This window comes from Aythya marila (genome assembly GCF_965140915.1).
Source record: "Aythya marila genome assembly, chromosome: 17".
Lineage (NCBI taxonomy): Eukaryota > Metazoa > Chordata > Aves > Anseriformes > Anatidae > Aythya > Aythya marila.
The window spans coordinates 455004-468844 of record NC_139058.1 but is presented as its reverse complement, the minus strand read 5'-3'; the positions used below and the strand labels follow the sequence as shown (position 1 = coordinate 468844).

General features: G+C 37.2%; 1 protein-coding gene across 1 annotated transcript in view; it reads right to left on the bottom strand.

The window, feature by feature from the left end:
* Nucleotides 1-2747: 2747 nt before the first annotated feature.
* PITPNB (phosphatidylinositol transfer protein beta) overlaps nt 2748-13841 on the bottom strand; it is a 28906-nt gene continuing 17812 nt past the window's right edge. Inside the window, exons 7-10 of the mRNA XM_082773985.1 lie at nt 12302-12379; nt 9456-9566; nt 7089-7211; nt 2748-3033 (exon numbers count right to left, since the gene is read on the bottom strand). Of these exons, the coding sequence (XP_082630111.1) occupies nt 2983-3033; nt 7089-7211; nt 9456-9566; nt 12302-12379 (363 nt within the window). The 3' untranslated portion in view covers nt 2748-2982. The remainder of the gene's footprint in view (nt 3034-7088; nt 7212-9455; nt 9567-12301; nt 12380-13841) is intronic.

The window sequence follows — 13841 nt, the reverse complement described above, 5'->3', positions numbered from 1 at the left end:
TTTTTAGCTCAAAGAGCTGTCTCAGTCCTCCCTTCCTTCCTATGGGGGAAAGGAGTCTCCAAAACCAAGTCAGCTGCAAGTGCTCTCTGCAGCCTTGCCAGGCAGGTGAGGGCCACGAACCATGGGCAAGATGGGACCCCCTCTTCAACACCATACCTGGATCAGGGGTCACTTGCAGCTCTGCAATCCCTTCTCCGGTCCAGACTCCACCACTTGCTTGCAACTGCTTCACCTTTCCCAGCCTAATACATATCTTTGCTCTTATGACCATAATAAATTGACACACGACAGAATCATCCCATGCAACCTATTTGCAGCTGCCTCTGATAATTTTATATTAAAGTTTTCAGGTCTTTCTTCAGAGGTCTGTTCTGAAGCTTTGCATTTCACTGACACCAGAATAAACAAGCCTGTTAGTTGCTCAACCACTCCCCCCTACCTGCTGTATCCTTATATATCTTATCCCAACTTAAAAGGTTTCTCAGATGTTCTTTCCAGGGAACCTGGAAATATATTTGCCACTTCCTCAAGTATTCTGTAAGAAAGTTTGCACACTAATTCAGTCTGAAGGAGCCACATTTTTGTAAATTAGCCTCTACACCAGGGTAAAGTGACTGATGCCTCCATTTTCTAATGTCAAACTGGCACTGCTGCTGATTCCTCCTTAAAACTATAAATGTTTTCCACCCCATTCACTCTGCACATTGGGATGATCTTTTCCTTACAAAGGCAGAATACAGGATTAGCAGTACCCGTAACACATGAAGACATATCAACCAGAGCACCACTCTATTCCAAGAATACCAGACGCAAACATCTGCAAAAATCTAGCCTGGCATATTAAGGTAGGAAGTCATAACAATGAAAGCAAACCACCTTCTTTATACTCCAGATAATGGCAAGGTTCAAGCTAATTATGTGTTACTCTGCTTGAAGTCCTAAACCAAAATATCCAACAACCCACCGCCTCAATTGCTTCTAACATACAAGCACACATTTGAGCTCACAACAACTGAAGCTCATCCTTAGAGGACTTCCAACCTTCTCAAGCACTTCAGTAAAACTAAATGCCAGATCATTAGCAAACCACAAGTACTAATACCTAAGACAAGAGACAGAGCATTTTATCACCAAATTTATTTAAATTTCATTGACTGTTTTGCTGTAGGTCACACCAAAGTCTGCCAAAGTAAACTCAACATTTTACATTCACTACAAGATTCTCTCAAATTTTCACAAGTCCAAAGATATGAAAGTTGTAGGGTCCCTTTCCCTCAGTTTCCATTATGACTCATTTTTGACTCATTTTGATGACAGTGGAACTTGTATTCTACCATTGAAAGAGAACTGAGACCTTAGTTTTCCAGGTTTGCAACAGCCCTCCTTTTTAAATCATGTGTGTATGTACATATATTTGCAAAACTGACCTCCTGATGGTACAGAGAACAAGCACCATTTAATCGCTAATCCAAAAAGGAAAACAAACAAAAAAAACCATCAGCTTTGCAGTATGAAGGACAGGAAGGTGAAATTGCACAGAAGAAATGTACAAATGTCCACTTGCTGGCAGGCACTTCAGTGCCCAGCCCTCACAGCAGACGCGTGCACTGGCAGGGTCAGCCATATGGCAGACCTGGCCCTGCTACCCTTCAAGTTTAGGCAAATATTATCATTGATGGTTGCAGAAATCAGATGACTCCTTTCGTAAGCAGCCTAAGAAAAAAAAAGGTTCTGAATAGTTGGATGTATGTGAGATTATATAAAGATGGATGCTTAAGCAAGGATTGCCTTACCGAGGTTTCTGGGGACACAAGGCAGTATTAGAACTTAACTAGTGTTTCTAAAATAATTTTTCTGATCTAGCATTTTGACAATATATACCTATGATACGCTCTATCTCAATATTTTCTTAAAAATGCTGAAGACATTTTCCTATTTGAGAGTTATCTACAGACCACCTTAATTACACCATCTTTTCTTTTGTGTGTCCACTCCTAACAAATATCAGATAAACACGGTAGATGCTACAATTTAAACTTTCATAATATCTGAAAGCATACATCTCTTTTTAAGTGTATTTTCAACATGAAAAGAGCTAAAATCACCATTATATTCCATTGTGTAATGTGTGTGAAATCAAGACCATTTGCATAGCTTCCAAAGTTGAAACTCTGGAAAATTGCAATTTTTATTAACGGTATTACTTTAGAGAAGGTCTATCTGCCTCCATTTTCACTGCATGACCTAAGATATACTTAAAATATTGTCGGTTTCTTTGTCTAGAAAGCCAGCTTCCGGAAAATTCCAAATTGCAGGTATTTTATAAATCACCAGCCATTTTTCCTTAATCTTGCCAATTTTAATGAAGAAAAAACATTAGCATTTGAATGTACAAAAGTCCAATAAAACATTTTTATTTTTTTTTTTTAAATCAGTGAGAATGGGTAAAGTTTGAGTCAAACTCATTCAACAGTAAAAGTCTTCCAATTTCTGCTAATAGAAATTTCTTTCTGATTTGACTATAGGATAATGACAATCCAGAAATAAATAGCTATAAATACATTCATTGTTCCTATTCCAAAAATGACGACATAGGGAAGACACAAAATTGAAATCAACTTATTTCAATCTGTTTCTTTACACTGAGATACGGGCAAGTTATAGCAGAGTGACTCAAGACAGGAAAAAAAATGTAAGGAATAAATTGGTCCAGTATTGACATTCATGAAACATACCAGTTAACATAATTCTGCAGTTAATTCAACCTTTAAATGACACTACTCAGTTGATTTTTATTTGCTTCAGGTATACATAATGAAAGCAGTTTCCTTTGCATCTTTGCTGAGGACAGGTATAGTACCCTGGAGACACTGTAACAACCCCCTTCAGTATGCATGTGCGTATATATAATTATATACAAATAATCATGCATCCACACACACGTTTGTATATCAACACTGCATGTGATGGTTAAATCCATCATCATTCATCGTTGGCAGCACTTGTTCCTCTGACTTGGCCTTGATTACGTAACTGTGGAGAAAGAAGACACACAATTAAGCATTAGCAGTTCATTTGAATATTAATTTCCAAACAGATAGTTTCATTAACCTCCAAGAAAAATAGGGCAGGGCAGTCAAAACATCACCAGGACTGAACAAATCATACCAAAGCAATGCGAGATTTGTTAGGGAATCTTAATTTGGGTGCTATCCCCTCACTGGTGGACAGCAGCTCCAGTCTGAGAAACCTCACACCAATCAGTAGGATTTAAAAAATGCTTTGGCTGGGGATCCCATCTGCAGTATTAAAACAGTCACAGTGGGAAATACCAACATTAAAGTAATAGACACAAATACTCAGAAGTCTGCAAACCTCTGAAAACCCTGCTTCCTGCATTAACAATTTTAATATAATTTAATATTTTTAAATTTCTGTATGGAACTGGATTTTGTGAAGTTAACACGTTTTAAAGATGACAGCCCACAGTTTCCCTCAATTATGTGGATTAAGTCCACATATCGTGTGATCCTGACTTTTCTGATTTGTGCCCAGAAAACTACTTGCAGGCTTCAGAGCTCAGTACCAGCATGGCGGTAACAATGGTCACACACTTTGGGTTTCTGCACTAGATGAGCACAAAGAACTGGATTACATTGCCAGTGTGTAAGGCATTCTGCAACCAGACTGAGCACCTGCAATTGATCAGTGTCCATGTACAGAGAAGGTCTCTTATGTACCCTGGACACAAAACGTCATCTTCAGCTGTTGATCACATTGAGGTTCTCAAACAGGTGTGAGCTTACAGCCCAGAAGCATTGTCGAGATATAATTTTGCCAGCAATTCCCATCCATATATTAGTCACTTTTCTCCTTTTCCATCCAGCAGTTGACTTACACAGCTTGATTTGCCTCAGAACCTACAGAGAGACCTCCTCTAGACGTCAGCAGCCAATGTGCCTCGAACGGAACCCTTCTTACGCATCTAAACGTAAAATAAAACTGTGAGCTACCACGTAAAGAACCTATCATACTGTGGTTAGTAAGAGAGAAGTAATGATCTACGCAGCCAGGACTACTTTCCCTGGCCAGGACCAAAACCAGGACCAGCCTCAGCTGAAGTTTTTTGGAGACTGGGAATACAGAGTGTTTCTTTTTGGTGAGGGAAGCCTGGGAACCATACAGCAGCTGTAGATGATACCCCCTAGATTTTTAACAGGCCATGATGCTTCAGCTCAGAGCGATATTGCTTGAAATACTCAAACATGAGATATGTCACAGTGCTTTGGCAGGGTCAGATGCTCTTCTATTATGCACTGATTAGCTGATGTGTATTTAATGAGGCACAGGTGCTCCTTCTCTCCAGAAGCCAGATACATAAAACTCTAAGTGAAAGAAAGAAACAAAAACAAGAAAAGAATGGGCTGGGATAGAGAAACTCTGGAAGAACACCGATGAGGATTCAGAGAGTAACAAAAAAGTAACAAAAGCAGGGACCCTGACAATAAAAATTGACTTAAGATGAAGAACAGGACCAAAAAGGAACTGAAACGCCCACAGAATCTAAAGAGAAAGATTAGCTTAAACTAAGAAGAAGAAAGGTATTAATGACAAAAGAGAACAGCAAAACAAAGCAATGTATTCTAAGGAAATGTAATGCTGCCAATATTAGGAGGCTTGCTTTCTGCAGTTGTTTCTGTTTAAGCATTGTAAACCTACATAATGGAACAGTGTCAAAAAAACATTTATCTGTGGAGATGGAAGCATGAACATATTTTTGTCAACATGTTAAGTACCCTACCACTAAAGTCCTTACTTCCCAGTAGTCCAGGCCATAGAAGAAAATGTTTTGTTGTATATCTGGGATTTAATGAAAGTTACTATTTTGCACAAAGAAGTAGCTGCTTATGAATCACAACCAAACTATTTGGGGCAAAATTAATGTTCACGTATTTGCAGTGACATTTTTGCCTTTAGGCTATTTTTCAATAAAAGGTGCATGTCACCACAAAAACCTTGGAACGGCATCATTTATAGGTATTTGTAGATACCTCTATTTAGTTAAGAAAAAGATACTTTAGCAGTAGGTTTTCACTTCTCTCACATTTCATAATACGTATAGAAACACTGTGTTAGTGTAACTTACCAATGCATTTTTCTCATGAAAAATAGACTTTTTCAAAAGTAATACACTTAAGTTCTTGAAAGTAAGGTCATACATGACGAGCTACTTGAAATAAGCTAGTTGCATTGCTCAGCATAACAAGAAAAATAGTATACAAGTAGGTTTGACATTTAAGAACAAGGATAAACGTTACACTCAGAAACATGTGAAGTGGGCTTTGCTTAACTAAAAACAGGAGCAAATGTTCTTTTAAATGCTTTTTGCAAAACAATTACTTACCAGTGAGAATTGTGAAACAACACTTGCTTTACAGAAGACAAACATCCAGAGACACAAAAGGGAAACTTTCTCATTCACAGGGCTGCATCAAACACTGCTTACTCTCTCCAATACATACCTTGTATGCAATACTCACACTGCCACTATCCTTTCTCAGAGAAATTGGATGAAGTCCGTTTCATTCCAAATAAAGAACTATGGGTGTGCAAAAGAAAACCCTTCTGATAAAAATCAGGTATAGAGAGGAAAGTGGTTACTCTTCCTCCTTCATAGACACCCGGGAATAGGTGGTTCTAACAATAGATTCTGGCATAAAGCAGAATTAAAGAAGAAATCCATGTGATTTGAGAGAACACTTTCCGTAATAAAAATATCCAAATGCCAGTGAGAAAGTGCTGTGTTTGCAAGAGTGAATGGACATCATTCTTTTCCAAAATATATTCTGGAAGCTGCCAAGGCAGACAATCCCTTCAGCTTATCTGAAAAGAAAGTTTGGTTTTACCAGTTCAGACCATCTACCTATTAACACACAGAATGGTGAAGAAGCACTTCTTCAAAACACACAAAACGTTTCTACACAATGTAAGATAGCTCCGCATAGTTCATAAAGACCAAACAGAGAGAGCACAACAAGTGGGGATGGAAGAGTTACAGCTAGTTTTGATACTAAAAGAAAAGATGTGTTAGGCTCAAACCACAAAATGCACTTTATAACCACTGTCAACAGTAGGTCAAAAGCATAAGACAGTATTTAAAGATGTCTGGCAGCTGAAATGAGTTAAACCATGCAAAAAAGCAAGTTGTAGCTGAAGGCACTTTGTGTCCCAACAGCACCAAGACAATGGAAGCAAAATGACAAGCTGAACAGGTTTGGGGCATAAAGCAGTCGGCAAAATGGGAAGAAAACATAATTGCAACTCCACAGACTGCAAAGAACCTAAAGACAGCAGAACTTAGAGTGAAAAAGGCTCATACCAAAGGTTGTGCTCTGGAAAGAGACTGCAGAAGAAGGCTTCTTGCTTAGCCTATGATGTTTCTCTGCCTCTTAAATAAAGAGCTGGGAAAGTGCCCATTGGATGGATTTCCTTCTAGACCTCAGTCCAAAGATGGATCAAACTAAATATATTTGATCCTCACAGCCCCTAATGCATGAAAATTGATACCACCTCAAACCTGTTAATTTTACTGTTTTTTTTTTTTCTCAAGTAAAATTTAGTTTTGTTGTGCTAATCAGGATGAGCGCAACTGTTGTCATGTGACATGTACAAGTTTGCTTCACAACATGTTTGAAGAGAAAAAGTAATCATGTCTAACAATGATTAGAAATGAAACAAAGCAAAACGAGATGACAGCTCTACCTGACAAGTGTAAACAGGCACTCAAAGGGATTTTATATAATGAGTATGATAACATAAACAAAGACATGGGCAATGTAGACATTTCAGATTTACTGACATCTGAAATATTTACCTCATAGCCACTTCCAACTTAACGAAACACAGCATGCAGAAGCTTTAAGTGCGTGGTTCTGCATAGGAGAATCTTCAAAGGGGCTATAATGCTCACTGGCAGTTGCCCAGACGCACACAAGGGGGTGTACACAACTTAATTTGCTTCAATTTCTAGCAGTCTAAATGGCATAGCTATAGACAGCACACAAACATCAGCCTTAAGGAGGTCTTACCGCTTCCAGCTCCTTTTGGGTTTCATCCTCCATTCTCCTAATGTCTTCCATAGTCAGATCAATCCACTTGTCAATCCAACAGAACAGCTGGCGATGAAAGTTGGTAAATATCCTTTTTTCTTGCTTTAAGAAAATAAGTAAACATTAGATATAGGCCTGCATTTTGCCAAAGACTGGTGAATTGATTGCAGCTGTTCATTTTGAAAAAGTATAATCTTTAGGTGCATAATGTTTCATACTGCTAGAGAATTAGCCTCCTCACATTACTGGATCCTATTTAAAGCCATATTAATTCCCACATTTTAAAAATGAACAAACTTCACTACCAAAAAACAAGTTGAGAAAGGTCAGCAATTCATGTTACTTGAAGATCCTGAAGAATCCTTCTAAAATTTGTTCTATCCAAGACAGCACCAAGCTGAAATACAAACGGCATCATAACAGCCAGAATGTTTAGCTTGCACTGTATAAAAATCTAGACCTGAACTGTTACAGGTTCTGTGCTGTTAAAAAAACCAACAAAATACAACAAGGCAGAATGAAGCAATAAGGGGGGGGGGGGGTAGTTCTGACTCCAAAGATGGCACACTTCTGATTTGTAGTGAGTCAGCAAATCGGCAACACCTGACGTGCAATTTCAAAGGTACAAAACCCTCAAGAGTACAGATATTTAAGCTAAGGATTCCACAGCCATTTCATTACAGCAGGCGTATCTGGGTTCTGAATCGATCTCAGTAAGAATACTGTCACTGTGACTCAAATTGTTTGGTTTCACATTTTTAAAATACTGCTAGCCCTAAAAAACACAGTGTTGTGCTGAAGATCTGTACTAGCTCAGTCTACCTCTAGTGCCATGGAATTTTGACTTTTACAATGTTGACGTGGAAGATGAAAGACGTATCATATAAACCATCCCATCTGCAGAATTATCACTATTGCTTCTGGCTGCTCTGATAAAAGCAGTCATACAGATGCAACACTGAAATCCATTTCACTACTAAAATTCAGACTTCTAAATGTATTTAGTTACCCAGGGTGCCACCTAAAGTTCAGGTCTTGTTCATCTGTTCCCAGATTTGGCATTGTTAAAGCTGCTGACAGTCCTCAGAAACAAAGCTGATCACATTTAACACACAGTTCTTGACAACTGGCAGAAAGAGATCAATTTCCTCTGAAGAATCAGCTTCAATTAAAGCAAGGCAAAAAAAAAAAAAAAAAAAAAAAAAAAACATATCTTCAAGTATTCCCCTCGTCATATCACAGAAGTCTTGGCTCTTCCGGTAGCTTATTCCCAACCAGTTTTCAGTTTGAAATGCGTAATGCACAATTCCTTCCCATACCCACCACCACACCAAAGCATCTCCTTCCCTTCCTTTGTACTGCAGATATCAACAAACTACCTTCTCTATCTTATTCTCAATTATTATTGTTTGAAGCTTTTCTCTTTTGCTATCATCACTATTAAAATAACAAAACTTTTAATGCAGTTTGCTAGGTAGTCCACTGATAGCTAAAAGCCCTGTTTACCACAATGACAATGGTCTCACTCATGTTTTATCAGTGAGCAAACACCATGCCCAATTGCTACGGGAATATGTTTTTATTACTCACTTTTACAGCACATTTTCTCTGGATTGAAGAGAACTGGAATGCCAATCTAGATGAAACACTTTGACTACACATTAAGTTTACATTTTGAATGTTTAGACATTTTTTTTTTTTTTTTTTAATTTCACAATTCATATTCTGATGATAAAGCAGTAATGAAATAAGATGCAAGTATAATTTGACAAAACACCAGTTGCCAATTAAACCCTAGTATTGGATTATACTTGCCTCAGACCTCACTTTGCAAGCATGTAATTCCAGAAATATAAAGTACTGTAGAATTAGTGCAAATGCAAGAACACTTCCATGTGAAAACTGGAATAGAAAATACTAAGGAAACACCAGTACATATTTTATGCAACTTTCAACTTATGAGGTCAAAACAAATCAAAGATTTGTCAAGTGCTGTGGTTTACAAAATCATGAGCTGAACTTACATGACACAGACTCTTTGCTAATACTTTTGCTTTTTTAGCTTAGAAGGTTATTCTAGTACACCATCAATGAAACATCACTGCTGTTAGACCAAGGCACAAACGGTTCTGTTTGCTGAGGAAATGAACAGGAACTGCTTGATTGCAAGCAACAGGAAACTTCTATGCTGTTTCACCTCAAAAAAACCCCACCACCCACCATCACAACATACAAACAAAAAAACTCTGCCAAAACAGAACCACCCTGCCTCCCTACCTGCCCACCACCAATCCCATCTCTCCAGCAACATCAGTGATTTTTTTTTTTTTTTTAAGAAGCACTTACCTTTTGTATAAAGTTTTCAACTTTGTTCTGCAGTCCCCACCATTTAAATTTGATAGTCACCAACTTGTAAGCACACATTTTAGGACACTCTTCATCAGTTGCTAGCTCTTTCTGTTTACAGATAAATGGAAAGGTATTTTTTTTTTAATTTATTTCAGTGAAATAAATTTAATATTATTATTAGAAATTATCATTCTAGGTATTAGAAAATGACTGCACTGTAATCTCAACATAGGATAACAGGGATTAACAGACAATCAGGTAAACCTACAAAACAATTCCATCCATACTGTAAGCCACAAGCATATATTATAAATTTAAATTTTAACATTATTTTCATTTTCAAGACTTAAACTATAATATGCTTTCAGGCATTTTGAGGGGACAACAAAGCTTAATTATAATTGCTAGTGCCAACTTATTTTAAACTTGTGGGTCTATTACCTACAGGCAATTATAACCTGAGTTGTACCAAGCCTCTCAGTATGACGGTGGAAAACCATTCACACTAGAAAAAAAAAAAATCAGATAATAAAAAGCACATAACTACCCCTGAAGTTTACTTCTCACAACAACATAAAACAACTTCATTTCAGTCCTGCTTTGCCTATATGCTGCAAAAAGAAATTGAACCCTGGCATGCTCTCCCCTATTCCTCTCTTCCTCACCTTCCTTCCCCAAAGACAATGACAGAGGGTATGTCCTTACCCAGGCACAGCTGTAATTTCTATTTGCATGGCATAATATAAGTATTATTTTTTGCATAATGAATTATTAACCTTCTGACTGCTACTATAGAATAAACCCAGGAACCTCCCATCATTGGCAATAGGTGGCCATAAGACAACTGAAACTCCACTTCAAAGACAGTGGGGAACCAGCTATGGCTCAAGGACTTTGTGTAGAAGAAAAAGGATCCCCAGAATTAACCAAGGGGAAATTCAGGAGACACCCACCACCATCTCCTCTAATTCCTAGGTTTCTATCAGAGTTCCTACTTCCAAACAGGTCTGAAGTACCTGTAACATCATGCACAGTGATTTTCATACAATTTACGCAGTCAAATTTATGTAACAGAAGAGACTACATGTATGTCATGTTTTTGTCTAACAGCACGTTTGGTTACTGTAACCCTTCTAAGAGTTAAAAAACAAGGTTTAAAACAAACAAAACTTAACCTACACATGTGTGTTTGGCTTGAATAACAAGTTACTGTATGAAGTGCACAGATTCTTATTCTGCCATAGATGTTTGTTCTTCTTTCCCTGTTTCTCAGGGAACAGGCAGGAGGGCTGATACAAGAAATGGCCTATTTGGGCCTGTGTGACTCAAGGAAAGAGGGGAATTACTTTTTTATTGTTTAAAAACAGCTGCAAAAGGAGGAGAACTCCGACTGCCTGGAACTGGCAGCACTGAATTTTTATGTTCTATTTAGTTTTGTCCTTTTACTAATGCCTGGACATAGATTTCTGCTGTTTAGGAACACAAAACAACAACAGCACTTTGTTTTTTTTGTTCATGAATAGAACATCAGTCTTCCGAGGATAACTGGTTTTCATTCAAAAGCTCTCTGGTGATGCATATTAGTGCTAAACATTCCACGTTAAATAAATATACATTATTGACCAAGATCTTTACGCATTATACCTTACAATAAATCTTGTTAATTTGTGCACAACTAACAGCAGTTGTCCATTGAATTGTTAAAAGAAATCTAATTTAAAAATGCCCAGATTATTTCTACTTTGAAATTTGTTGTGTATACAGACTACCTGAGAGTCAGTTCTCAAGCATGACTTTCCTGTAGTTGAATATATAAGCAGAGCAAATTCTTACTGGATTGATTTTATGTGGTAAGCATTTACCTATACTCAATAATGTGTGCAGAAAGGTGGCACTAATGCCAAGGAACTTTCACAGAATGTTATGTCTCATTTAAAACAGATTTATTCCATTATTCACTAAGGACATGAAGGAAATACAGCACACTAAATTTTGGTTGGTAATGTTTGGTAATATTAAGCAAGCAGCCTGCATAATGCATTTAAAAGAAAACTCTTAGTACATAGGCTTAGATAACTGCAGCCTTGGGTAAAGGCCAGATGGCTTTACCTTAAAATGAAAGTTTTAGTCAAGCCATTTTCCTGTGGTTGTACAATGGCTTTACTTATCAGAAAGCTGGCAAATGACCAAAGTACGTGGAAAATGTATTCCCCAAACCAACTCAGTTTACATAACTCAGACTAAGAATTTCAGCAACGCAGTAGATGCATCTGTGCATGACTGTACACATGCATACAGAAATACAAACAAGATTTATTATCACACTGAAGGAGAATACTTATGATGAAATACTACTTTTTTTTTGTGTGTGCATTTTATATGCATACCACAAAAATTAAAAAAAAATATAGCAAGATGAAGACAGGCTTAGATTTAGTATATTGATACACAGATGTTATAACCATTTAAATATAGTTGGAAGCTTCCAACTGTGTTTTTTTATTTTTTATTATTATTATTTTTATATAAGTTACTGTAAGGGGTTACCATAATAGAATGAACACTTGCATGGAATTCATCACAGCGCAGATTCAAATGTCAGTCTTGAGTAAGTTCATCCAATTTAAGTTGCATTGCTTTGTTTTCAGTAGCAATAATAAACAACTTGTAGACAGTACCCTGCTTATCAATGTATTTGGAATTTTAACAGAATACAAAAAGAAATAAATATTTCTGCCCTCTGTTTTTAAGACTGACATCATTAGTGCTAATCTCTAAGAAACTGCAGACTTTTTTTTCCTGCTGATAAGACTTCATAAGGTTGTCAAGTCAGTTCTTATTACCTTCCAATTTGGCCCCAAAGGTCCTCTCTTAGTCTTAACTGACTGGAATAATGCAGGGTCTTCATCAGCTTTGTAGTCCTATAATGTAAAAAAACAACTAAGAGTCAGAAAAAAAAAAAAAAAAAAAACAACAGAAAGATTCCCATTGTATTGAGCTTGTTCTTTTCAAGACTACCAAATTGATTGACCTGAGTGATCTGGAGCAGGGTGTGGGGAGCACATTTGTTTAAGCTTTTGCTGAATACTCCATCACACCTGCTCATTAGCACTCTGGGGCTCCCTTCTAGGTTAGACTTTTCTTGTGCTAGGCACTGTCTGTGTCACAGACTCTTATCCTTTCAGCTTTGTAAGCTTTCTTGGGGAAAGGAAAACAGTACTACAGAAATCGGTATACTAACATTTAGCAAATTGCAACATGTCAACTTCTGAGAAAACAGAACAGAAAGGGAAGAAGGTGTAAGTGAGCTAACCTGCAAGGTTAGAAACTGCATAATCTCAAGTCTGTGAGATACATTACCAGGCTAAATACAGAGAGGGCACAAGGCAGCAATCCAAGTGGCACTGCTTTAGAACAGACATCACTACTTATCAAGTCACTTACGGTGGAAACAAAGCTATTATCAATAGAGCTGAGAGATTACAAATGCTTCCAACATATAAATTTACTTAATTTTACTGATGACTAGTATGGAAATGGTTATTTCATAAAGATACTTCTTTGGGGATTAGGGAAGGATAAAAATCCCTGACCTCAGTACTGAGTACAAGTAAGGTTTACATAATGTCTTAAAAATATCCACCTAAGAAAACCACTACACCCAGGCAACCAAAGAGAATTGTAAAAGTTCAAATTACTTTTAAGTAGAACAAGTAGGTGTTGCAGAAAAGCCTCAGAGTTTAGCAAAGTTAAGGTGTAATTCTTAAAAGCTATTCTAATGAGGACAAAATTTGCAGAACATTAAAGAAATACCACCAGAAAAGTAGCTACTGTCATCCCCCCACTTCTGCATCAGAGTTGTCACAAGAATCTAATTTGTAAACAGTTTCAAAGATGAATCGAAACTGTACCTTCATCTTTCTTACTGCATCCCCCTACATTCAAAATTAAATCCTATCAGCCCCAGGATAGACAAATTTCAGAAAGGATCTCTACTGAAACTGCAATATTGATATTTCTTCTGAGGCACAATGAAGGCATCTAACTACATCCTCACTGCAGTATGTTGTGGAGAACTGGTTTCCACAGATGACTGAGTTAAGAAGTTTTTGTAGGTGAAGGTATGAATACAAATGTACGTAAAACAAACCCGAACACTTTAACATTATTAAGCAGGAATTGTCACACTGGGTTAAACAGGAGCCCACTCTAATCTAATATTCTGTCTTAGTGGCCAGTAACAGATGCTGCATGGAAGGATGAAAATAACCCACTGGCAGAGTTATCAATCCAAGTAGTAAAAGTTTGGTTTTCACTTAGGTGTTTTGTTTTGTTTTCCCTGGAAAGAATATAAGCTCTTCATTTATAGAGCATCATATAACT